This window comes from Calonectris borealis, chromosome 1 (genome assembly GCF_964195595.1).
Source record: "Calonectris borealis chromosome 1, bCalBor7.hap1.2, whole genome shotgun sequence".
Taxonomy (NCBI): domain Eukaryota; kingdom Metazoa; phylum Chordata; class Aves; order Procellariiformes; family Procellariidae; genus Calonectris; species Calonectris borealis.
Window position 1 is genome coordinate 59,317,026 of NC_134312.1, and position 26,858 is coordinate 59,343,883.

General features: G+C 42.8%; 1 protein-coding gene across 1 annotated transcript; it reads right to left on the bottom strand.

The window, feature by feature from the left end:
• Positions 1–535: 535 nt before the first annotated feature.
• ISX (intestine specific homeobox) lies at positions 536–26,858 on the bottom strand. The gene is made up of 5 exons (XM_075161269.1): positions 26,687–26,858; positions 18,735–18,977; positions 6,066–6,217; positions 1,433–1,549; positions 536–772 (listed from the first exon to the last, which is right to left on the bottom strand). Exons 1-5 carry the CDS (start codon positions 26,856–26,858, stop codon positions 536–538), a joined length of 921 nt encoding a protein of 306 aa, XP_075017370.1.

A 26,858-nucleotide genomic window follows, 5' to 3' on the forward strand; every position in this document is an offset into this window, starting at 1 on the left:
GGAAAAAAAAAAGGTATCTTGAAAGTTTCATTTTTGACCTAATCACGTTCTTTGTCCCCCGAGCGCATGAGGACCAGAATATATGAAGAAAGAGACCTACACCTGAGGAGGAAAGCTCTTTTGGCTGGACTCTCAAACACATATGTGCTACACACACCTCATCGCAAGCATCTTGCCTGCCTCAAGCACAACAGGGTCATCCAGTGTTGTCTCATGGCTGAGTAAAACCCCAGTCCTTTTGCAGGGCCACTCGGTGCACTGTCCCCCCAGGGACAGGCTCTCAGTTGAGCAGTTGGGTTTCTATAGAGTATGCTGCTCCTCAGGTCGACCGGGAGCTCCTTCCAGGTTCATGGTGGCTCATGCCCATGTTCGCTAGGCTGTGGCGACTTGTGGTGGCACTTCTGCAGCAAGCTGACCTTGTGTCACAGGCCATCATCCTGGCAAGCTTGTTCAAGGAAAGGAACCGCACACCTCCAAAATGGTCATGGGCAAGAAAAGCATGTCCCCAAAGTCCCCCACTCCCCCGTATCCTCCTCTACGTGGAGCTTGCGCAGATACTGCTCCTTTCCAACTTGTGGGGTAGTGGTGCACCGTAAGGAGGGAGGACGTTGAAGAGCAAGTATGGTTTTGGGAAGGGCAGCAGCTCCATGTGGTGGGGGATGAAGGAGAGTGTGCTGGGCAGCCAGGCAGTTGTCAGCTGCCCTTGCAGCGGTGAGTAGTATCCCATGGCAGGGATGGTAGCAGCAAGCTTTCTTGGCATCAAGCTAGGAGCCTTTCAAGAATAAAAATGCAGTCTCAGGTAAATCAATACAGACTTTTAGTTAGATACAATTTACGATCAACCTTAGTTGTTTCTCTGGTGCTCAGTAATTAAGAAGAAAAGTTTAGAAGAATAGACTCTCTAAAATCCAGTGAGCAAGGCAAAATACCCTTTGTTCTAGCTATGGAAAAACTCCTGACAGGGAAAGAGCCTGTGTGCAAGCCTAGATAATATTAACTCTCCTGGACTTAGCAAGGACGTGGGTTAACGGCAAAAAGCACTGGTCAGCCTAACAAGGGTGGACGTTGTAAAGAGATACTATCTATAAAGAAACAGGGCTTTCTGGCTGCATATGTCATATTTCTTCCTGTTCAGGAAATTTCAGATGGTAAAGATATTTTGATCCGAAGTATAATTTACAGGGAAGTGATTTAGAAGTAAAATGGGGAACGATCATCTGCAAAAGACACCTCATGGCATATTTACAAAACAAGTTTCATTTCATGAAGAAATGTGTTATTTGACCATATTTGCTGGGATTTGTCTTCATCATATTGCTGTTTTTGTCTTTTCCAGTCCTCCTTGTCTGGGATAGTCTCATGTGAAGAGGTGACCTGGTGAAGGATAGCTATCTCTCCCTCAGTGGCTTTAAACATAGCCTCTGATACTCACTGTGATATCTGACCTGGGAGCAGGAATGAAATCAACTTCTGTCACATGCTGAAGGCCACCAAAGTTGCCAAATTTTTCATGTTTCCTCCACTTTGCTCGCTGGTTCTGGAACCAGATCTGGATACAGGCAAGAAAGAAAAGGCACAGAAATGAACAGGAGGTGCAGAAGGAATGGCTCACATCCAACTGCTTTCCCTACTCTCTAAATGAGCGTCAGAAAACATTGACCTGCAGCTCAGCAGAACCAGGGGCTGAACCTAAAGGAAAATATTGGGTTCGACACAGCACCTTTCACACTTTGTATAGCATGTGGGATCTCTGGACTATCATGACAACCTCTTTTCTCTCGCAGCTCACAGAAAAGCTAGGATGTCCCTCTTCGAGGAAAGACAGTGTCACAGGGTACAGCAGGTCTTCCAGGGTTCTCCTCAGAAAGCAGATCCTTTTGTGGTCAAAGCTTTGCAGGCCCACGGCACTCTGTTTTCTCTAGGAGGTGCGATTTGTTGCATGACAGGGCTTTTTCACCCTGTTCCCAAGTAAACAGACTGGGAAAAGACCCACCTAGATATTTTGCTGGGCTGCAATAAAAATGTGTCACCAGTGTAGACGTAGTAACAGGGTTCTTCCTATATTTAGCTGGTAACATTTTGAAATTCTTGTAAGGGACCTAAGCAAAAGACCCAAGGGTATACTACCTTCTAAATCACTCAGCAATCTGAGTATGTTATCAGCCATCTCTTTTGCACTGGAAAAACAGACAACTAATTTTCTCAAGGGAGTTTCTTTCATCTGTCAGCTGATTTGACCTGTCTGGCTTCTGGCTGAGGCACACAAGTATTTATTGTGCAGCCACAGTAGTGCATCTTATTGCATTGCTGTGGAAAGCTGAATCCCCCTTTCATTGTAGTTTCTAGCTGACTTAGGAAATTGCTGTTTGAATGTAAACATTTTTTTCTAGGCAAGTGATTCACATGAACACAAGGTGTTAGTGATCAAAACCAGATGCTGCTGGATCTAAATATGTATGTGTTTTAAACCAAATAATGAGCAGCTCAATTATTTCTGCACCTCTTGCCCAGGAAGTAATGGGAATGTCAGGAGCCCTCTGTTATATTGCTGATAGTTATCAGTATCTGAGGTTACTGAAAGGACAATCCTGTTTATCTGGGTTTGCATGTGTTTGAGAACTGCTTAGTCTCTATGAACTGCTCCATTCCCTTTCTACCATGCAAGAGTTATGTGGTGAAACAGCACCATAAAAATGACTCCTCTTTAACAGTGACAAAGTGATTGAGGGCAGAGGGGGGACTGAAGCCAAAATTCAACCTCTGAAGTGCTCCTTCCAAAGTCTGCACATGGGATAAAGTCCTCAGTTCAGGTATTTTTTTTTTTTTTTAAATAAAGGCAAAGCTGTGTTCACACACCGAACTGCTCTCTTTTTTTGCCCAAACAGCTCTCCAACACCCTTACCCCTAAAATGATTTCTCAGTGCCCACCCTGGGATTTAAACCTATTCCTCCATGCTCTGTCTACAACAGATATCAAGCTACTGATATCATTTGTTCTCTGCACGCTACTAACCTTCATTTTTCCAGTGTTCCTCAGCTATGGCACTGAGACAGAGCACAGTATTCCCATGTGTGTTCACGAAAGTCACACCATGTGCCTGAGATTTCACAAGACTCATTTGCCCTTGCAGTGGTCAGCAGGTTGTCCAAGGAAACAAGGACTAAAAACAGAGTGCAGAGGGAGGGTTGCGTGCCCCATGTTGTAGGAATGGCCTCCGTTTGTTGCTTTGTAAGATTGTCTCTTTGTTGTTCTCTTGCAGACCCATGACCAAAGATCCGGAGCTTGCTGTACTAAAGAATCAGCCTTTTCATTATTTTCCAGTCTCCTAATCGTCTTACCATTTCATAGCACTATCATTAAAGATTTTATTGATTATGTAGTTCAAATTCACGTTTGTGTCAGTAAAAGGTTCCTACGAGAGACCACCTTTGAAATGTCCTCATTTGCAGTCGGGCACCTGTTGCAGACATAGCTTTTTGTCTACTAGCACATGCCATTTGATCTGCTGTTTTCTTAATCCAAGCAGAGTGTAGGACCAAGGCAAGGTCCTTACAGTGACATGCCATCAATGTTATTACCTTTATCAACCAAACACATAGAATCATAGAACCATGGAACCATAGACTAATTCGGGTTGGAAGGGACCTTTTAAAGGTGATCTAGTCCAACCCCCCTGCTGTGGGAAGGGACATCTTTCACTAGGTCAGGTTGCTCAAAGCCCTGTCCAACCTGACTTTGAACACTTCTAATGATGGGACATCCACAACTTCTCTGGGCACCCTCATCTTGCCAGTGTCTTGCCACCCTCATCGTAAAGGATTTCTTCCTTATATCCAATTTAAATGTACCCTCTTTCAGTTTAAAACTGTCACCAATAATCTCATCATAAAAAGATGAGTTTGACAACATCTATTTTCCATAAACCAATGTTGATAAGCATTAAATATATTACCCTTTCTTTAATTCTTCATTAACAGAGACTCACATTGGCTTTATCACTGTTTTGCCAAAAATCAATGTTTGGCTGACAGGCCAATCATTATCTTGTTGTCCTGTTTACCCTTTAAATACTGACACAACATTAGATTTCTTCAAGGCTCCTGGAATGTCTCTTGTGCTCCAGGACTGATTAAATATCAACACTGATGACCCAAAGTGCTTCTCAAGCAGCTTTTTAAGAACTACTGGTGGTAAGTCACCTAGATGTCTGGATTTAAAAATATCTGCCTGTAGCAGCTGCTGTTCCACATTGTCCTTATGGAAAGTGTTTCATCATCATCATCGTGTGATACTACCACCTTACCTGACATATTTCCAAGGATAAAGCAGAAATTATGACTGAACATCTTTGCCATTTCTGCATTATCCTTGACAGTCCCACTGTTTCTATAAAGTAACGGATCAATATAATTGATCACTTTTTTGTTTGTTTGTTCTTAATGGACTTTTATTGAGTTTCTGATAATCCTTAATTTTTCTGACCAAAGCTTTGGCCTGTATCCTTCTGCTTTGCTTATTCATTTTTTTAAAATTTCTTGTTTCTAATGCTTACTCATCCAGCATCCTTCATTTTGTGTTGCATGTAGGCATGCACACATGCAGGGATATAATTCCATATATCCACTTAAACTGTTTCACAGCATGCATACCTTTGTTTCTTGATTGGAATGTTTCACTTGGTCACCCAATGGTTGCTCACTTTTTTTTTTCCCAGTTAAATTATCTCTGAGGTGATTTGACTTATACTCCTTTTAGCTTTGTCAAAACTATTATTTCAAAGTACCAAGAGCATATATGAATTCTCTGCACTCTATTTTGTTTATATGTGACAAATGCAATCAATCAAAATTATAACAACTTGTAACTTGCATCTAAATTACTACTAATTTTTAGTTCTGTGGCCGATTTCCCTTTATCAGCCAAGATGAGGTCAAACGCAGAATTCCTGTGTCATGTGTAACACTGTCTGAATTGGGAATTTGCCATCTGCAATTCATACATGAGGGGCTTTTTACTTCTTTCGTGTACATCTCAGATTGATGTTTCCCATGATAACTTCCCCCCCCCCCCCCAGATTATAAATAATTTTTAAACAGGAGATTGTCTTGTTCTTTCATGTGATTTGCTGTTCTGTTGGGAACATGGACTAGTAGTCCAGCTCGTGCTTTATACCATTGGAAATGGTATTGTGGGTGCACTGTTATCGCTAATGGGCATATTATGCTGTTCCAAGTCTCCCTGCCACCTAACTATGAAATAATATCATCATGGTTAATCAATAGTCCCAGGCATGTCATAGTAAATAAACTGCTCCGTGTTGAACTTTGATTGTTAGAGTGGGATATGTGCATAGAAGTACACTGATGATTCTAGCATTATGGCAAGTACAGAAACTGCCTCGTGCAAAAATCATCACAACAGTGCCTAGTAAACAACACCAAATTCCAACAGTGGTATATATATTTTAATGTAGCAGATTTCATAAAGCAGTAAACATTTGGGGTCAATTTTGAGCTCAGTCAGCAAGACTACATTACAGCTGGGGGGAACTGCATTAGTTTCCATGTACTGAAATTACAGCCAGGGCGTTTATAGCCTGTGATATCAAAATACAGAACAGTAAGATAGCATTTTCATTTGGGCAGTTATTTTCACTTTTTTTGAGACCCTGTAGAAGATGGATATGGATGACAGTTTGTACTGGATGTACATTAGTCTATAAAAGGTTGATAAATGATTAATAAATATTTTCATAAATGGCTGCTCTGTCTCTACGGAGTCCAACAGGTTGCTCATAACCATCTGTAACTCCTATTTGCTATGCATTTAGTATGCTTAGAGCTCCTGTTAACCCTTTGATTAATCCCATTTGGTTAGTCCCAGCTGGGTGACAAATACTTTTTTCCCTATTTGTAAAAGGAGAACAGTGATACTGGCCTCCTCTGTAAGGTAACAGAGAGGTCACGTATTTCATTAGCGTTGTCACCCAGGCATAAACTATTAAGAACGTACTCTGAATAAAGAATTGGTGCAGTGAGCATAGCCTTTTGGAGACACAATGTACCTGAACTCTGGCTTCTGGGAGGTTTATCTTTGCTGCCAGTTGATTGCGAATATGGACATCTGGGTAGTGAGTCACTTGGAAAATCTTCTCCAGTTCCTGGAGCTGCTCAGCTGTGAACGTTGTCCGGATTCTCCGTTTCCCTTTCCTCTCAACTGTGCAAACAAGGAAAGGTGTATCGCATTTTATAGGAAAAGGCCACAGGGCCACAAGAAGATTCAGAGATCCAGCAATTTCTGTAAATTGCTGTGCAGCTGGGATGGCATCTCCAACACCTTATAGAGATCTACTTACCATAGGTGACTGTCTCCTGACCCACCCAGCACTGAATGTGAATGAACTTCTTTATCATTCAAGGAGTGAGTCAAAAATACCCATTTGTAGTGCTAATTCCATTGTCCATTGTCAACAGCTACAAAACCCTATGTATTTTAACCACACTAGCCCTGCTATGGGTTTGTCATCGAAGTCCTTTAGTGTTGGACCAACCTTTGACCCGTTTTTGCTCCTGTCTGTCACATGCACACATCTATTGCTAATTTATAATCCCTTACTAACTCTTTGTGAACAAACCCTTAGTGTAAACAGAATGAAAGAGTGGATACTCCATTTTGTCTTGGTGCTCTTCTCATGTCTGTAACGAATCACCATCTTTCTTTTAGCTCATAAATTTTCCATCCCTATCTTTTCCTGTCATACTCGTCTTACTAAACTTTCCTCAAGCTCTGAGGTATTATTTTATTCCATTGTCACTCTATCAATTTTGATGAATTTACTCCTCCCGTATGCCAGTAAGATCAAAGAGTACCCAAAATGCGTGAACGCTGTGGAGGGAAGTCAACCATTCCAGATTGAACGACCGCTGCTCTCTTCCCATACCATTTCTTTGGCAGTATTTAGGAATAGCTAGCAGTTTTACTGCAGTGTGACAGTGGCATTAAAAATGTTACCTTACAAAGAAAAGTCATGGTATTCTCCTGACTGGACCGTTGTTGTGTGGGGACTTTCTAAACAAGCTTAACCTTAAGAACTACAAGGCCTTAAAACCCATGGAGCAGCATATGGGGAACTTTGGGTGCTGTGAATTCCTAAGGAGACTCTTAGACTGCTCCATTCCTTTGCCTGCTGTGGTGTGACCACACTAAAGACTTCCCTCAGCACTCTTACACTGTTTTGAAAATGCCCTCCTACACCGGAGTATTTTATTTAGATCATGAACTCTGTATGCCGCTCGGTGTAAGTTAGATTAAGGTCTAGGTTGCTCTGAAATTATGCTGAAGGGCTGATGTCTTGCCAGGAGGAAGAGAAGGGAGCAGCAGAAGTGAGCTCTAAGGCAGCTGATCTGCAGAACGTGGAGTTCAGCCTCGTCCCAAGGCTGGATTCCTCTCTGATGCACAAATGGAGTATCTTCCAGCTGACATTGAACGACCAGCACAAAAAGCCATGGCCCAAGCATTGTGAGTCACAGGGTTTTTTCTACTGAGCTTGGAAAACTGCAGCCTGATAGGAGCATAAAAATTCTAATATCACTAGTGACTATGATGAGCTTGCTACTCGGTGACCTGAAGTAATTGTCAATGACACCATATTGCTCAAGAAAATGACCTTTTTGAATAACTGCTTTGGGTCTTCCATGGTCTGATGACAACTACCAATTCATACTATGTAACTAGATGCATACACTTCCTAATGGGAACAGTTAACCGGAGAAGGTTAGTCTCTTCAAAGAGACTTTGTACTTTTTTTTCCCCTTTTGTTCAACCATTAGCATAAACTTTTCCTTTCGGGGGCTAAAGCAGTGAAAAGGGTAACTAAATGCCTTTGCCAATATAATTTGGTCTCTGTGCCAACCAGAAAATGACATTTTTTGTTCTGTAATCAAAACTTCATTGTGACTGTTGACACAGAAAAAAAATTCTGTCCACTGACTTGGTAGGAAGGTGCCTAGGACACGGTATCTGGGGACCAGTAAGTGAATATATTCCATTGTGAATATTTCATCTTTTCTAAACCTTTCGGGTACTTTGAAAGGAAATCAGTCATGCAAGAATAACTGAGGAGCATCGTTTATCATAAACACTGTCAATACTCCCATATCTCAGAAACAGCCTAATAAAGCTGATGTCCAACACAGTTAAATCCGTTTCATTAGACATTTCACTGGCCTATCAAAGTAATACTCATTAGACTGCAGTGCTGGCTTCAGCCCCAAGGGAAAAATGTTATTTACATTGAATCTTGCTGGCACTACTGGGGCAGAGATCTGAAATGAGAAATATTTTTGTGCGTTTATGCTGAAGATAGCAATGGGCACTCCCTCCTAAGAAGCCCTGATTACAAAGTTGCATCTACTTGAACCTTCCCAAAAGATGGCTGTAAGGGGGATTTATTCCTATATGGATTAAAAGGGAAATATCAGTGCTGCGAATATGAATTTCAGGACACTACGTGCCCTGTAGGTATGATAGAGCTAACAGTTCATAATGGTATCTCTTGTCTGGAGGACTTTCACCTCACACCTCTCTGCGGGGACTGGCCTCCATATCCTCCTGGGAGATACTGCAGACAGGTAAGATTGAGTAGCAGGTGATATTTTGTCAAGCACATTGTGTTCTGTCATACAGTAATGAATCTTTCTGCTATATTTGTATCATTGCAACGTATGGTATTTATATTTCTCTAGCACAGGGCAATTCATATAGCAGATCCTGACAAGAAGTGAAGTTTGCCCTGACCTTGTCATGGTCTCAGAAATTTGAGGCCTCCCTGAAATGCCCTGTATGTCTCCCTGAACACTGACCTGAGCTCCTGCCTCTATCCAGGGTAGAAGACTGGCTCCACAAACCTGGGAGAAGCTGCAATCTACCTCCAACATTTCCTGAGTGGAGCGAGAGATCCGAGCTCGACCTGTGACCACATCCTTGTTCCTGTGGTCCCAACTGTACATAAACATCTGGGACGCTGGCAGGGTTCTTGTCCTGCCAGGTTTTGTAAGCCCAGACACTCTATGTACCTTCTAGCAATCAGAAAGCCTTCAGGAGAGAGAGAACAAACCTGCCTACCTCCTGGAAAATTTCTGAATTAGCAAAAAAAGCCCCTTTTTTTTTCTTTTCAAAAATGTATTAGATTAATGAACTGAATATAATTTCATGACTATGCAAAGCAAGAAAGAAACTGTCTATATTTTAAAATCTAAGATGTCACGTCAGATAAAAAAAAGTATATTTTATTATTCCAGCAGAATACAGCAAATAATGATTTAGCCCAGTATAAACCCTTCTGCCTCATACATTAACTAGACTCTATAGAAATAGGATGACTGAAGTGGACCATGATGGGATTGAAGTGAATGCGAAAGACCAGCTGGACCAGATGTCATTACAGTGGGCACCATACAAACAGCAATCATTAGTTCTTGCCTGTAAGCACAGATCATGACTGCTATCACCTCCTCTTCATAATGTAGAATCAAAGCTAAGGCCAAGAATTTTTAGTGCCAGAGAATACTACCTGGGTTAGAAAGGAATGGTTTACATTATTCGGCAGTTAGCTGCAGGACTTCTCCATAGAGAGTATGTTCATGCACACCAAAGACAGAGATGATAACGTGGATATCTATCCTTGGCTACCAGCTTAACTAGTTGTGGGTGCTGTCAGGACGCTTGGTGCAGAGTCCATTGGATTAGGCAGCCTAGACAGACTCAAGAAATCAGCTGTTACACCACCATCTCTACAGGGCCAGGGTGTGGAACAAACTCAGTAGTCAAGATCATGAGTCTAGAAGGAGCTGCAAACTATCATACAAAGAATATATAAGAATGAGAAGACAAAGGCTGTGCACAGCTGGTGTAAGTTTGGGAAGAAACTTTTAGTTGAGCTGGGACATCTTACGGTACCTGACAGCCGGACCCATAGCCGTGTGGTTCAACCACACAGTATTTTAAATTGTGCTGGAGATGGGATGGGGAATGGATCTGCCAGATAATCTCTTACTGTACTCTGCCCCACTAGCAGCTAAGAAGTGTCCAGGATTAGAGAGCATGGCTTCAGAAAGAATAGGCTTGTGAGCTTCTGGTATCTCATGTCAGCTTCTTTGGTATGAAAGTAACCCAGATATAACTTGGTGTCTGACAAAAGAAACTCCCTATCAGTTCATGCTTACATCCTCCACTTTTTTCCTTCTTGAAAGGTGAACTGTTTTACAGTCAAGACTCTTATGTAAGGGAAGGATCTACACAGTGCTCAGAACTGTCAATCCTACTGAAACCAGAATTTTCAAAGCTGAAACTCATCAGAGTAAACAAAATACAATAACATGAGGTCAGCTATGGGCCAGTAGAGACTGAAGGACAGGCTTTCATTTCAACTGGAAATGAAATTAAATTGCTAACAAAATAGACTCCTGTGAACTAATCAAGGCTTTTGCCAGTAGGAAATCTAGAAAAGTGCATTTTTTTCTATAAGTAATCAGTCATTCTATTTTTGTGTTTAAAAAAAAAACCTATGAAAAAATACAAAAAAATCTAGGACTGTACGTTAACATTTTCCTTTGCAAGATGAAACTTTCTCTGACTGTAGCTTTGATACTTCCCTTTGCCTAGGGATCGTAGCTTAGAGATCCCATAGCAAACAACAGCATTCAGAATTACAGTCTAATAAAGAATGTGGATAGAAGATATAAGACTAGAAATTGTTGGAACTGTAACATCGGCTTTACAAATGTGGCTCTAGAGTCTCTGGGGAAATAAGACTCTGTCTGAGTTTCCTGAGCTATTTTCTATGTAAAAGCTGGGGATATTCAAGTGTGCTTTTATGCTCTGTGAAAGTCATTTGCAGGTTAGCTGACTGCTAAAACCTAGCCTGAAAATGCCAGGCAGCTAAATATGTCAGCATTTGCAAATGTTTAGAGATATGGTTGTCTATACATTGCCTTACTGTTGACATCAGAAGGGCCAGATTCTCCACGCTGATAAAGCAGTATAGCTCCTTTAAATTCAGTAACAGACTCCATTTGTTCTCTGCAGATCTGGCTTTATTAGTAGGTCAGACTCGGAGCAAGTTGAAACATTTGAACTTTGTAGAAATACAGATTCTTCTTGAAGGCGCACAGTGAAAGGATGAGATCAATGAGTACAAGTTGCAGCAAGGAAAATTCTGATTACATAATAGGAAAAAATGTTTTCACCATGAAGGTAGTCTAACGTGGGCCTGGAGAGGCTGTGAAGTCTCCATCCTTGGAGATATTCTAAACTTGACTGGACAAAGGCCTAAGCAACCTGATTTAAGCTGGCCCTGCTTGGAGTTGGGGTTGGACAAGATGGTCTCTAGAGGTCCCTCCTAACTTACTTTATTATGTGATCTCTGACCTCCAAATATCCACATGGTCTGAAACCTCCCCATCATTCCTTTCCTAGAAAGTAAGGGAATTTAAGCTCAAGGAGTCTGATTTGCAATTGCTTGTTTACACAGTTTTAGCTTAGTGCATTATGGCTTATTTTCACTGTCCAGTATAACACAGTTACAAAATATTAGAGGTGTGAGCAAATTAACACCAAAGACTACCGCTTGTACCTGAGTTTCCTAAAGAAAAGATATGCAGCTGCAGCAATGCCATACTTGGGCAAATTCATTCTGGACTGTAGCCTGTAGTAGGCAAATAGCCTATGGTACACCTCGCCCTGCTGCCTCTCAGCTGCCCTGCGTACCTGAACCAGCTAGATAAATGCTACCTCAGGGTGATCTCTGCAATTGCATCTCCCATTTGCACTTAGCCCATTAGCAGGCTAAGACTGTATCAAGCCTACTTGGTCTCATTACAAGGGTGCATACACTGGAGGGATAAAGAACTAAAAACCCAAGAAGTCAGTGCTGGCACATCTTTGCTTTGGAGTATGTAATCTAGGTAGGTGAAAACTGGTGGGATCAGTTTATCTTGCTGCAATCCTCTTTGTCATTTCTGGACAGACGCCCTCTCATGGCATGCAATAACCAGATCCAAAGAGTTTGCTTCTTTGACAAGAAGAGAGAAAGCAGTCACATAAGCAAGCAAGTGGCTTTAGCTATATATCCTCAGAAATGTATTTTTCTCTGTGTAACAAAGCTGACTGTATCATTTGTTTCTCGGAAAGAAACTTAGGAGAATTGAAAAAGAGCCTCATTATACCTGGTTAAGTTCTGCTTTTCCCTTTTACCCTCTTTAAAAGAAGCTCCTCTCTCTCTTCTTTTTAATTCAACCAATTACAGATACGTGGGTCTCCCTGTGGCTTTTCTGAACATTATTCTCTTGTGGTGACATTCTGCTCATGGCAGCCAAGCCCACAGCAAAAAGAATTGCAACTCTACCAAAGAATTACTATAGAGTGCTGATGGCATCAGGACAAACTGTGCTTGTTTGTGTGCAGAGATGTGCCCGTGGCAGTCCCTCTCCTACTTAAAGAGGTGGCTCATGACTTTCAAAAGAGCTTGCGCTCCAATATTTAGGTGGGAGTATGGCAGTGTGGCTAATCTTTATTAAAGAGCCAGCCTTTGTTAAGAAGGACTGCCATAGCCACTGAGACTGATCCTAATTGCACAGGTACAATGTGCTCCGGATAGAACCTCCTGCTAGTGAAACGCAGCATTTAGCATCCAGCTGCTGGCCATTCAGGCATTGCAGAAGTTAAGACAGAGTAGCACGACTTGAACTTTTAAAGGCTTGACTTCCCTCCCTTCTGTCCAAAACTCCTTGATGGAGAGTTGCTTCCACCCTGGTGCAGAGTACAGTGCCTAATCACCTGACAGCAAGGCTGAAATGCAGACAGGTACAGACTTCAGGCAGTGTGAGCAGGAATGCTAAAAACACCAGGTCAGAAATCTGTTTAAGCAAGCTGCATGGCAGTGGCCAAGGGAGTTTCTTAGTCTGCTTGTCAGAGGAGTTGGCAAGGAGTAGACAGTACGTATGAAACCGTTCATGTGGATAGTCCGTTGTAGAGGATGGTGCTCACCATCAACCTGAGCCCCTGGTGAATTTAACTCTTCCCATCTGCCAGCAAAGAGATGACGGTGTTTACAGACGCTGCTGCCCTGAGATGGTCTTGTGCGTAACTCTGGCACAGCTGGTGGTCAGCCAAATATCTGGAGGGAGCATGCAGCCTATGGCTTGAGGGACCCCAAATGACATGGGCTTGTGTTAATTTCCAACACCTGATATCAGTTCTGTACCCAGCCTAAATGACCTACACCTTCATGAACTCCTTCAGGTCAAAGTGGATTTGGGGTAGATTGATTCATGTGTAGTTTCCCCATTCAGTTAAATCTCAGGCTTGAAACATACTTTCTCTGAATGTTCAGCCATTGCCAAGCTTCACCTTAAAGATAGACAGCAGTGACCAGCCTAATCCAATAATTGTTTCCACTGAGGAAAATAGGTTCCCCACCGCTCTCCCCACACTCTCTGGTCAACCACCTTTATCAGAAATAAGCCATTTGCCTATGCAGAAAGCTGAGCTTACTGCAGGTTGCACAGACAGCCTGTTTACTAATTTATTCCTGTTCTTTGTGGTTATTTGTACCTGCAAACATCTAGACATCAATCAGGCATGCCTGTTTACATCCCTGCCTCAGAGTCTGCTCTCCCTCCAGGAAAGCTTCTTCCATCATTATTTTAGTGTGTAGTCTCTGCTGTTTCCCATTTCAGCATAAAGCACTTGCTAATACAGTAGGTAAAAGGCCTGGCCTTGATTTTAAAGAACAGTAATTAAAAGCACCAAACCCCGGGAGATGTAATGAAAAGTTCTCAGACAATTTAGGAGAAGCCAATAAGTACTTCTAAGACTTTTGAAATAAACTTATCAAGATGTGCCATCAACTTTACAAGTGGTCACATTACACAGATTTAACTAGCAGGAACAAATTAACCTCTGGGTCCTGTGTAATGTATCCTTTGGAACCAAAATTCCCAGGAAAGAAGGGGCTGCTGGAGGAAAGCATTAAATGCTAACATTTGCTTTAACTAAAAAAAAAACCCAAACCCAAAAAACATGAAGAAACAACACAAACAGAATTTATGATAGTCCCCAACTGCTGACAGCTTTGCTTTCTTCAGTGCTTACTTGTACCAGTGAGACTTGTGACTTGTGCACATACTCTGAAGGGTGGGAGTAAAGGATTCAGGTTTCATGCCTTTCATTTAATATCCAGGGTGTGATTATAAACAGTTAGTCTTCAAAGAGGGAGAAAAACAAAGAACCAGCCTTCAACAATGCCTCAGGTAAACCCACCAAAACAAGGTCAATGGTGTGTTGCATTTCTAAATGTATATAGGAATACTGTACTTCAGAGACACGGGGCTGCAGGGACTATTCAAACTGACAAACAGAAGACTGGTAAGACAGCTAATGGCAGCAAAATTATATATATAGGCATTTATTTTTTCCTCCTGCTTTTCCTTTTCATTTAGAATTGCTTCCTTTTGTTCTGCAGGACAATGGGATGCTTGTGCCCTTTCTCGCAGTCCCATTGGCATATTCTGGGCAGCAGATATTTATCTGGGATTGTGATTATACAGTGCTTCATTGTCTCTTGGGTGTTTTATAAATGCATTAAGATAAGTCAGCATATTGGGGGAAAGACTGTTCTGTGAGAGATAAACCATGCTGTTTCACAGGAGTACATGGATTTGACCATATTGTCCATAAATGAACAGTACAAGTGAATTTATGGCTTCAGAGTAAACATAAACACTAAGCTGAAGATGCCTGCAACTGGCATCAATACAGAGAGGATATGACTTATACTGGAAGTTCTCCTGAACTGAGATCATCTCTATATTTCCTGTTGTCTTTGTGATAATTGCCACCAGAATTTGTCAATATGCTTTAGGATCAAAGATGCTACCATAATAATAAAACTATTAGATTAATAACAAGATCCTTGAGCTCCCAGTCAGCAATGTGCAGAGGATTTCTGCTATGGAAGTATTTCGATGATGTTGACTCATTAAGGCAGCCTCCTCCATAGTGAATAATGAAGACATGAGCTGCAGGAAATAACATTGTCCAGTCGTTCCCATGGCCTGAAACCCCCACTTTCTGGTGGAATTAGGAGCCAACTCCATTTATTGAAGCTTGATCTACCTTGTATTTGAATTATTGCCCAGAGAAGTAATCCCACAAGACCAGGCCAGTGTCTTAAGGTGATGCTGCTATCCGGCTTCTCCAAGGCACTGACTGCTCCCTTGCTGGAGCAGAGGACTGGAACCATTACCCATGTGCAATGCTGGGCACACTCATCCACCGCCTTTGGATGTAAATAGTTACAGCGCACACACACAAATGTATACAATCAGACTCAGCATGTGTAAAAGCCATTGCAAAAGAACTGCATGTGAGGATCTGAACTAGGCTGGGATCTTGTACGTGGCAGTCTCCAGCAGGAGCGGCAATAGGTCAGGCAGGCATGGGGTCAGTTAATCCTCTCAGGCTCCAGTGCTCGGCTGTCGTGAACTGGTCAAGTCTCAAGGGTGTCACACAGAGCAGAGAGAAGGAATTAAAAGGAAAGTGAGAGCTCAGAATTTAACTTGGGCGTTTACATGGACATGTTGCTATGATGCTGACTGACAGCCACAAGAGTTTGCCCTGCTTGTTCTTAAGTTTTGAAGACCCTGGCAGCAATGGTGGTTGCACATAGCAAAATTGCAGCAATTAATCATTTCACAGAGAGCTGGCCCAAGCAGGGTGTGTACCCACGGCTCCAAAGTAAGGCCTCTCTCAGAATGGTCTCCTTCTAAAACGGGTTTTATCAGTGCTGCTTCCCAGGAACCAGGTTTTCCGAAAAAGTTCTGCTGAGCTTTTCGTGCAGAAGGCCACAGGTGAAAGCACCTGACATTCAGAATGAAGGCTTCCAAATTCAAATGAGGGCTTAGCAAAACTAAATGCCACTGCCAGCCTATCTCTAGCATATGAGGGCTTCTCTCTTTTTTTGCTTACAATGCAGCCTCTAAGTTCAAAGTGCAAGAGGCATTGCTTCCTGTAAATGGTTTGTGATAAGGGCATAAATATATTTAGTTTAAATGACACTGCATTTCTAAACCGCTTAGTCGCAGAAGTCATTTTGCGGGAAAAGCAAATTTTTAGGAATGCTACAGTGTTACAGGGTTTCCTGGAAACATGCTCCAAATTCATACTCAGGGTCACAGTCGGGGTGCTCTTGCTATCTCAGACCACTTGCCCTTGAAGGGCATATTGTCATAGCCTCCTCATCATCTTTCTCCTCCTATCCAAAAAAGCACCAGACAAACCCCAGCCCTCCTACCTCCAAGGTGATTGTATAGCACGCTTGATTTCTTCTGCTCCCTGACAACTGTGCAGATGTGTATGTTTAATGAGAGCCTAGTGCCCTTCCTCACAAAGTATGCAGGTGTTTTATATAGATAGAGGCGGGCTGTGAGAAAGGGGTGACGGAATGTCCAGCGAAGGACTTCTGATGTCTTTCACATCAGAAAGCTCTCCCGCTGCTGAGGTTGGTGCCGTTCCCCTGGCCGCTTGTAGGCATCCTCGGTGTGGGTGTGAGGGAGGTCCTGGGGACGTCTCCATAGCATATGCTATGGGCATTTGGCATTGCCCGGGTGCCTTGTTAGAAGACCCGTAACTGGCCTATAGCTACCATGCCAAAAGCGCGCCTGAAGCACCGCAGAGTCGATAGGCATGGAAACAGAAGTTAATTTGCTATCAGCTTGAGCTGTAAGGATTATAGACTGCTCCCATGGATGGTGCCAGTCTACTTCTTCTGCAGGCGCTGCTGCCAACCTCATCTGGGAAAGGTGACTCCAGCCACAGCCAGAGGCAGGAGAAAAAGAGACGCCAGCTCTTCCCCTCTAACGTAAAGAGACGAAGGAGGCTGAAGCTTATGATGCTGGAAAGGATTTTAAACCCAGGCCTCCATCTCTCTGCTAAGAATGACATAGTGCGTAAATGGGATCCGAAACGTCATTGTTTGTGCACTGCAGGGAAAATGCCAGTCCAGTGCTTTGGGATCCTCCCCCCTCCTTCAGCCAGTTTCTATCAAAGGCTCAGTGACTGTGGGAACCAGTAGCCTAGAAAATGGCAGATCATTAAACCTCTGCTGGGTTTCAAAACCCCACTGCCACCAGGGAACAGAGGGATTTTGTTTAAAATGCCTTTAAAATATAAGCTGTCATTGAAAGGGCCTGCTCAGCTCAGCTCAGTTTTGTGCAGATAATTACATGCTTCCCCCCCTAATTTCCTGATGAGGCTGGTACCGACCACTGTGCTGTTCAATGAGGCTAAGTGCTGAGTTGGGACACTCGCCTCCCTCCTCTGTCACCCTGGGAAAGCCACCTTCCAGGTCCGGTGTGATCCCTGTGACTGGAGACTCCCTCCGGCATGAAATATGCTCCTTTTTAGCACTCACAGGCAGCTCTGAGTACCAGACACATATTGCCCTGGCTCTTCTGTGAGGAGGCAACGTGATATTGCCCAGCTGCCATCAGCTGCCTGCAGCTTACAGGGCAGAGGTAGGCTAAAATATCTGGTTATCTTACAACGCTTCGCTCTGCATCAAGACAGACATCGCCTCGTGCAGGAGGAGGAGGTGACAGCAGCTTGTCACAAGACTCATGTATACCATAGCAGCAGCAGCAGCAGAAACAAGGCTTTTCTTTCAAATGTATTTCACAGAAAGAAATATTTCCTCTGCCAACTTGCAGAGTATGGGCTGAGGAAGATGTGCGGATCTCAGTGAAGCCAGCTGAGTAACCCTGCCTCTGTGGTCACATGAGCCCATTAGAAGTCTTTAATGGGACTTAATTGAAATAGCTTTTTTTTTCTTTCAGAAAGGAGTGAATAACAAACTATGCAGGAAACACCTTACTGCTGCTACTGAGAACCTGTGTAGTTTTGGAGTGTAGTATGATCGTCTGTAGTAACCTTTCCTAAAACTCAAAGAACTTAAAGCAGTTTTTGTCACTTGCTACTAATAAATTGCAGTCTGTCTGTTAGGAACTTGTCTTGTTCAGGTACCATGCATCCTGCTTAGCTTAAAGTCTCTGTGCAACATATTGGCAAAGTATATTTGTATTGTCCTTTGCTTTGGCTAAGTGATAGACTGCTGTTTACCAGTGCTTACAGCTAATGAAATTAGCAGACCTACCAACATGGCCAGGCTTGAAAACTGTGCCTGACACATCCTGTGTGCCAGACCTATTGCACACCGACAGTTTGCCTGTGCGCATGCTGATGACCTCTTCATCACCTGTGCAGTGGGTCGAAGGTGTACAGAACGCATCGAGCCGATTCAGCATGTTCAGCAGCCTCGCGCCCCACGTTGTGCAATGCCCATTTACCAGGAAACGGGCGTTGCATGACCCGGGGAGTGAGGCTGCTGAACATGGTAACTCTGTAGATTGCCACCCCAAGAGGAGGGCAATAAACACCCAAAGCAGTCCCTATCACTAAAATTGGTACGGTTGGCAGGCTGAGCTAGATCTTTAGCTCAAAGGGTGGGTCTCCATGTTTTCGATGGAGAGACTAAGAACCATCCCTGTGACTCAGCCAGGAGCTTAGCACTAGAAATATTTGTGACGTCTGTTGCTAGGTATTGCCATGTACATCATTGTAAGATAACAGCTGTGTTATTGGGTACTTTGGGAGAAATTTTGGATATAGAGGCACTCACTATGAAGTGGATGGTCCACTGGGAAATCGCATAGCTGATCTTCCTCTTCCTCATGTTTTCTTTTGCCTTCCAGGTGTTCACGTCCTGTGTCCTCACCCAAGAGGGAAGCTGGGCTGTCAGTACGTCTCCTGCAGTGAGCTGCCTGCACTTTCTTTGCCCTGCCCATGGGTGTAGCACACGTGGCAGGGAGGAGCATTTTGGCTGAAGGTAAGTCACAGTCTAACTGACTGCTGCTGCTGGAATCTGTGAAGGACACAGCACAAGACATCTTTGAATAAAGCAACCGTCATTTAGCGCACCTTCCAGTTTGTGTGAAAAAAAGAAGCATGGCTGTGGTCTAGATACTTCACCATTCAACCTGATCATATTTAAAATGGCTTTAATCCTTCTGTGCTGTACATCAATGCCAGGATGACCCCGTGTTGCAGGGGCATGATCCCCAAAATCTAGCCTGTTCTCTGCTTCCTTCCACCTTAAACTTTTCAACAGTCTTTGTGGGAGATTTTCAGAAAAGAACTGTAGAAGTAAGGAGACACAACCAAATGATCAAGAAAGCTCAGCTTCCCTGTCAGTATCCAAATCAGTGGCTGCCTTTTCTGAAGAACTCAGAAGTACAGTAGATGCGGAGCTGCTCTCTGCTCTGAAAATCTGTCAGCCGTGGATCGCCGTGGAATTTGCTGGATGCCAAATGCTTTCAAAAATCTAGTCCTTTCTTAAATGTCCCTGTAGGTACATCTATGCTATAGGAAGATGGGCCAGAGAATAGGCTAAAGGTCAGTGTCTTCCCCAGTTCAGGTGCATTTGTCCTTTCTTCTACATCTGGGCTGCCTGTCGCTCAGATTTAGGCACTGGATCATTCTAAAGGCAGCCTTTGCCCAGGCTGCCAACATTTCCCATCTGCCTTTGTGACAGGTGACACTGGTGATACCTAGGAAGGTACTGTCAGCCAACTCATCTTCATGAAATCACGGTCTTGTTGACAGGACAAACATCAGAGAAGCATATATTGGCCCGTTTTCATGAAGTGCAACCATAAGATTAGCTTAGACTTGAGCACAGGCGTTATGAACAGTCTCAGTGGGAGCTGAAGGTAACCTCAGCAGTAACAAGTGGTGACATGTGCTAGGACACCTGACCCCGAGTGGTGATGAAATTGGTCACAGAAGCCATGACCTTTCTTCTGCCATAGTGTTGCCTTAGTATTACTAACACCATCATCTCTGCATGTAGCAGGGGCACTGCAAAGATTTTTCAGATTAGTTTTCTGCCCTCATGAATGTAGTATGAGTCCTTACTCTTCCTTATAAAGGTAAGCAGACCTTGCAAAGCCATGCACTGAAATATAACATGCTGGGAAGCCTTGTGGTGCAAGGCAGTGGCCTGTCGGTGGCTGTTAACATCCCGAGAGAGGTATACCAAATACTCCCATTCTCTTACGTGCTCTTTTCTACATTAAAGCCTCACCATAAGCCCCAATTCTGTGTCCTTTATGCGCTGCCTTTGGTAGGTGCAATCAAGGCTCAGGCTTGACTCTTCAGAGACAAGTTAACTGTCTGAGCTGCTTTAATGGCAAACGTAGAATTTGATCTAGTTTTCCTTTATGCCTGCATTTCTTTGCATGGAAAAGCAGGGTAAGAAGCAACACATAAGCATAATGAACCCATTGGGGAATTTAGGTTTCATGGTTAGCATGACCATGAATCGAATGTGACAGCACAAGTTTGTCTGCTATTACCACCAAAGAACGTTAAAATCTTAATGCAATAATGGACTGCACTCCTGAGCAGTCACCCACACCTAGGCTCTGGGCTTTGCAGTACATGTGGCTGTTCCCCTTTCCCCTCTCATATCTGAATAGGAGGAGGTGTGAGCCCCAACAGGTTGTACTGGAAGAAACTCCATTTTTAATATATATTTTACTTCTGGTGCAGTATCTAGCACTGGCAAAACATCTAACCTTTTAGACTTGTCAGAGTTTCATTTTCTGAACAAATAACAAGTTCTATTTGTAACCAGCCTTGGAGCAATGATAATTATAACATCTGGAGACAAAGTGCCCAATTCTGCCCTCAGTAAAAGCCCACATAATAGGAATTTTACAGAGAACTGACACTGACATGAAGAAAATGCAGTTACAAGACCTCTGGAAATTAGCCAAAGCCTCATGTCAATAAAGGATGGTTGTTCAAATGTTATCTTTTCAAATTATCACCAATCTCTGGGTAAACTTCTAAACACAATTGCATGTGTCCAGCCATGCTGACCTTAAAAACCTGGTATGAGGTCCACCTTTGTGTTTGAGGCATATTGTGCAAAATGGGACTCCTTTAATTCCTTTAAGATCAATTAGGTTTGAGTTTTCTGGTGAGAAAACAGGTGGTGAGGTTTTGAACAATATTTGTGGGATAAAGAAGGATAGACCTGGGAGTGGTCACCAGCATGGGGCTTAAATGATTTGCTCAAGAACTCAGAGGATATCAGTGTTGGCATAGGTTCTTAGCCCAGGATTTCTATTTCTATCCCCCATCCCTAAATTAAGGACTAGTTGCACTCCTTTGCTAGATGGGATGCTGCGAAGATGAATATGTTACAGAATTCATGGTGCTTATATCCTACACTAATGAAGAACATAAGGGTACCTGAGCAAGGTGCTCTTATGGGCACTGATTAAAGCTTTCTAAGAATGACACTAGCATTTTCTAAATTATAGAAGACTTTTCACATGTCTTCATGCTTCATACACAACTTTCCTCCCCAAAATTTTTCTCCAAGATGGTCACATACCCCAGTGATGAGCATGACTTATGTATGAGCATGGATAGAATAATTATAGGCTGAAGAAGAGAAAACAAGGAGGGAATGGAAGACTGTCCTAGGCAGATGCGAAAATACCAATGTCTCGGTGAACTGGTGAAAAGGAGTGGGAGGATCTGTTGTTTGAGATCAAAGAAGCAAATTAGAGTGGCATGAACCTTAAAAAGAGGCTAGAAAAATCAAAGAGGTTTTCTGGAGGATAAGGTTGAAGGTAGATGATACCGAGTTTAAAGCACAATCTGACAGTTAGGAGCCCCAAGGCCTAGCCCTGTTTGCATTGCAACCTTCTCTGGTGCCTACTGACCTGAACAAGCAAGGAGACTGTCTGAAGTGGTAGCTCTTTAGGCCAGCCAGTATTTTTTGGTGCATATTCATGTGACTTCAGCAGAGACCTCTGAAAAATACCTATGAATTGGCATGAGGTAAAATTTCCTCCAGGGAATGCAGTTTTCTTTTCTTTTTTTTTTTGCAGGGATGGCAATGACATTTCAGCCTGGCACAACGTGAGATATTTGTTACTGTCATGCACAGAAATGACTTTGACTTGTGGCTCAAAATGGTCTTTTTGGCTTGACTTTCAATTGCGTAGGAAAGGATGGGAAATTTCAGGCAAGATAGTAAGATTTCTTTTTGGAAGCAGGAGGTTATTTCAGATGGCCTAAGTTCCATTTAAGCCTTTTTGTGTAATCACTGGAGAGAGACAGACCTGTTGTAGGCATAAGGCTTATGATTTTAGGGTCTTACTAAGGCTGTGAACAGGGAAGAGTCTGTCACTGAGAAGTGCAAGAAGCTTTTTATTGTGCTGTTTTTCTCTTGCTTCTATACCTTTTTTCTTTTTTTTTTTTTTTTACGTGGATTGTTTTCCCTTGTAATAGGTGGGGTGAATTGGTGATACCAGCCAGGTGCTATCTGTTAAGTTATATTCCTTCAGGTGTTTCCTCTTTTGCAATAAAGCTGGGTGGAGTGTTGCTAAGGGTGAAGTAAACAATCACCATTGACATTTGGTGTGAAGCGGCAGTTGTATTCCTATTAATTTGCATATCCTTAACATAATGGTGCATAACACGGGCAGAATGACAAAATTACTGTATCTGTTACTGCTTTTACTATTAATTTCCCAGGTGTAACATCCTCATCCCAAGCTCTCCTTGACTTGATAAAGGACCTTCTGTTGGTGAACATCACTGGCAGAAATTGGAGGAGTAATGAACAATTATTTCAGATGTACTTTTGAGCACATTAAAATCAAGTTCCCAGGGATTTCAGAAGAAGGATTTCTTCTGAAATAGGCCTGCTAATCTTCTCTGTTTAAAATGAAAGAGTGGGCACTAGGGAGGAGGTCAGCTCTTGCTGAGTGTTTATTTGTGTCCCTTGCAAAGGCCATGGTTACTCTTCCTAGGCATTGTGACAAAAAGAAGAGAGGGAAAGCATAGACTGAATACTAAAATGTCTTCTTGTTCACTATTCCATTTTTAACTTGGTAAGACTCTTTCAAAAATTCAAAAATTCCAGTAGACTTCAGATCAACAGCTGCAGTTCCAGGTCATCTAGTAGTTGTGTTTGTGCAGTAAACTTACAAATGGCTAATACTGCAACTGAAGACTTGCACACTCCTGAGAAGACTGCACACTCCTTATTCCAAGTCCCACTGGAATTACACTCACAAAAACCTGTGAACTTAAGAGTCAGGCCCAGAAATCTTCTCATACATCATCAAGTCCTGCCCCAGCTTTCCATGAGAGGCTGGCACTGTACATCACAACATTTTTTTTGTCAAAGAATCAGAATAATTTAGGTTAGAAGCAACTTCTAGAAGTCATCTGATCCAGCACCCCTGGGTTTTCTCGGGAAAGGACTCCAGGGTAAGCTTTGTCTATGTCCTTCATTTCTGACATTCTGCATCTTCTTTTCCTCTGGTCCTACCCATCTCCTCAGCTCCTAATGGCTAGATTTAGACTTCAGGACAAGCATGATCTTGGTACCTAGACTGCCTAGATCAGCAGACAAGCTGGATGATAATTTCTGGCCTGGGTATTTACCTTATGGTAGCCACGAGTATGTGTGTGGTGCCAGGTCTTGCTCTCATATGGATCATGGCTTGGCTCAGATACATACCATATGGGATGTGGGAAATGTTCTTAAAATCGATATTAAGATATAACTCAACTTTGACCTGTAGTACTTCCTTTTTTGCTGCTGCTAACTGTTCTGGGAAAGTAGCTGGATTTGTGTCCCATCCTGGAATTTCCAACAAGTTCCCTAGCTCATTTCAGTTCCCTAACCTTGGCCAGCACGGAGCCAAATTAGATATGGCTGACTATTTACACAACTTGTTTAATGCCAGAGTTATATGGCATGAAGTTGAATGACTTTGATGAAATACAGCAATTATCCCAAGATGTACAGCAAAGGGTATTGCACTTCTGAAATAAATAAACCTTATCTGCAAAAATCGGCAGTTCTGCTGGGAAAGCAAAGGGTAATAAGCTTAGATGTCTCTTTGGTGTCAGTAAGAAACCAACAGTGAAAATGCTTCATTTTCATTCTCTTTTTTTAAACATTCTTGATCAATTGCAAAAGCAATGTACAACAACGTTTTGGAATATCTCTACAGCTTTCCTGTTTTCCCAGCTCCAGTGACAGTTAAGTGAATCTTCATGTGTATATACTATTTTCACTAGTTAACATTTTACATTGCCTTAAGTATATTAATCCAACCTTCCTTTCTAGCAGGGAAGAGAAGAGTCACTGTATTCTCTTGCTACAGCTACAGTCTCTCAGGCTAGGCGATGAAGTGAAGTCAAAGGCAAGGCCTGACTGTTCTGCCTGCATTGCTTTCAAGGTGAAAAGCTGACTGTACTCTCAGGTGGAGCAATTTGGGATGAGACAGTACTGGCAGTGCAGTAATGCAATCCCAGGAACCCACCACGTCCTGCATACAGATTTGTCAGACCTTGTGCTTGGAGCGGCACGCTTAGCCAAGACACGCAGTGAAACAGGGCTTCAACATATTGATCGCGAAACAGACTTAATATAAAAAGGTCCTGTCTCTGCCACGCTTCTCTGTTCCCAGAGAAGAGTTTCCTGTTGTTAAAATGCAGTTCTATGGTCCATGTTATGAACTTCATTTTCAGTGGTGTTATCTGTCTCACTTTGGATCCAGTGGCACAAAGTGACTGCCGTGGGCCCTCTGGAAAGGACTTTCAGCTCACAAAAGCTCACTCCCACAGGGCTCAGGCCAGCATTTCCCCCTGCCTTGGCAACCTGGCACCTGGGCTCCTTCGGCACATGGGCCCAATTATGCTTGCACCAGCATCAGCTATGTCCTTGTCCACCCCTACAAATTACCAAGCTCTTGCTTGTTTCAGGACCGTATTTAAAACGTAGCCTGGGTCTGCTGTTGTTCAGGTCGGATCTGCACTGGCAGCTTTAGGAAACCTCTAAATGCTACACTACCAGTGGTGAAACAGCCAAGCAACACTAGCCGTGGCCTTCAGCAGCTTTCTCTGTCTTTGAAACTGCCCTTTCTTTGAGCAGCAGGCTGGACTTCCAGATGACCTCGAGAGGTCCCATCCAACCTCAGTTATCCTATGGTTCTGTGAAAATTCAGCAGCACACTATCCCTCTCCCCAGGTTTCCGTGGAAAGTTGCAGGTACTGGCACAAAGGCAGCGGTTGTGTACTCAGCCCCAATGCTTGGGGCTCCCACGGCTGTGAGATGTGTTGTGGGCTGGCTTTGCCCCACGGTCAGGAAACAAGCTCTCTACAGAGACAGAGGCCTTACCCTGTGTCTGAGGTGAACAAGAAAGTGCAAATCTTGTGCAACGCATGGCTGAGAGGCAGCATGAGTGGGACTGGGCTCAAGCCTAACTGGTGACTAACGTTACACTAGTGAGTGTGGTGCTCACTTCACCGTAGTTTCCTTCCCGATTTAGGTCTTGTTTGCTTTCCAGTCCAGGTCAGTATCCAGTTTGGACATAAAAAGAGCTGAAACTATGCGAATAAGCAATGGTTACTTGGACTGCCAGGTTTTTGGAAAAAGACTCTCTCCCTTACTACTTGGTGGTTCATCCGGTGTCCTAGGAAATGGGGTCCTGACCCATGAAAGGATCTCTCTGTGCTACAAAAAATAAAGTGTAGCATTAAACTTTTTTGAAAGCAGTTGAGCGAGAGGTGAGTGAAAATTTTCTGTCAAAACTACAGGTCATTTTTCAGTTAAGTGGATGTTTTTGTATACATAAAACATCTCCTTTTCATGGAAGATGTAGATTAAAAAAGGAGAAGAAGTCCTAAATCCAGAAAATGTTGTCCATTCATGTTTGTTTAAGGGAAAAAAGAGACAAGTTCACTCAAGGCCAAAGTAACTAAACTGAGGAAACTAAGTCAAAAAGGCTAATGCACTTGCTGGTTTGCTAAGATCGAAGCCATGCTAGTTTTCTACTAGCTGGTTTTATTTAGTTCATGAAAGGACCTAGTGTCCATGATGATAAGGAGAGATGATTAAACACAAATGCTTTCTCTTTTCTTGTTCCAGCAATTGAGTTCTAACACTCCTTAGCTACCATTACCCTTACAGACCATTTCTCCTGCTTGAGGATGAGTGGACAGATTTATCAGAAAATGGTACTGATATGAGATTTGGCTGTAATTCCAGACAACAGTCAGCTCTTGACATAAGTGAAACTCCAATAACTTCATTAAGTTGCAGTAGTTTTAGCTAGCTTTCTGAGTTTGAATGCCTGTCCTTCTTTATGACAGGTGATTCTTTTTTTTTTTTTTTAATAACAGAGTATTGTTTTTTAAAGGAAAAGATGCTAGGATGTTGTATTTGTTTACAATAAGAGAGCTACCTGCAATAACTGTTCAGGTTGCAAACTCACTTTTCCAATGAGGCTGGGGCTTCATAATGTACAAAATCCCACCAAAGACTGGCAGCAGAGCCCAGTCTACTGCGAGGTTGAAAGCAAATTATTTTTTAAAGATTATTTCTGTATATATAATGAATGATTTGTACCTGATTAGGAAAATCCCAGATTCCTACAAAAGCTAAAGAATAAAAATTCTACATAATCAAATGGGATAGCTTTAGCAGTTAAAAAGAAAGGAGCATTTTCATTAAGTGTTATAACTGGTACTTACCAAAGGCCAGTGGTGACCCTCCTTTTAGGGCTGGAGGTCTCCCAGCGTAGTTAGTTCTGTTCCTGGCATCACTGCTTAGGGCGGTGCTGGCAGAAGGTTTCTTTAAGATTTCCTCAATGGAAAAGGACAGGCTGGGCTTCCCCTGGCCGGCACATACTCGGGGGTCCATCAT

What these genes read in the sequence shown, in the direction of transcription:
- ISX (XM_075161269.1), bottom strand. Translation starts at nt 26,858, where the DNA reads ATGATGGACCCCCGAGTATGTGCCGGCCAGGGGAAGCCCAGCCTGTCC. An exon ending in AGTGGACCATCCACTTCATA is followed by an intron (nt 6,218 to 18,734) that starts GTGAGTGCCTCT and finishes TTGTTTGCACAG; the next exon opens with TTGAGAGGAAAGGGAAACGG. An exon ending in TCCCAGAAGCCAGAGTTCAG is followed by an intron (nt 1,550 to 6,065) that starts GTACATTGTGTC and finishes GCCTGTATCCAG; the next exon opens with ATCTGGTTCCAGAACCAGCG.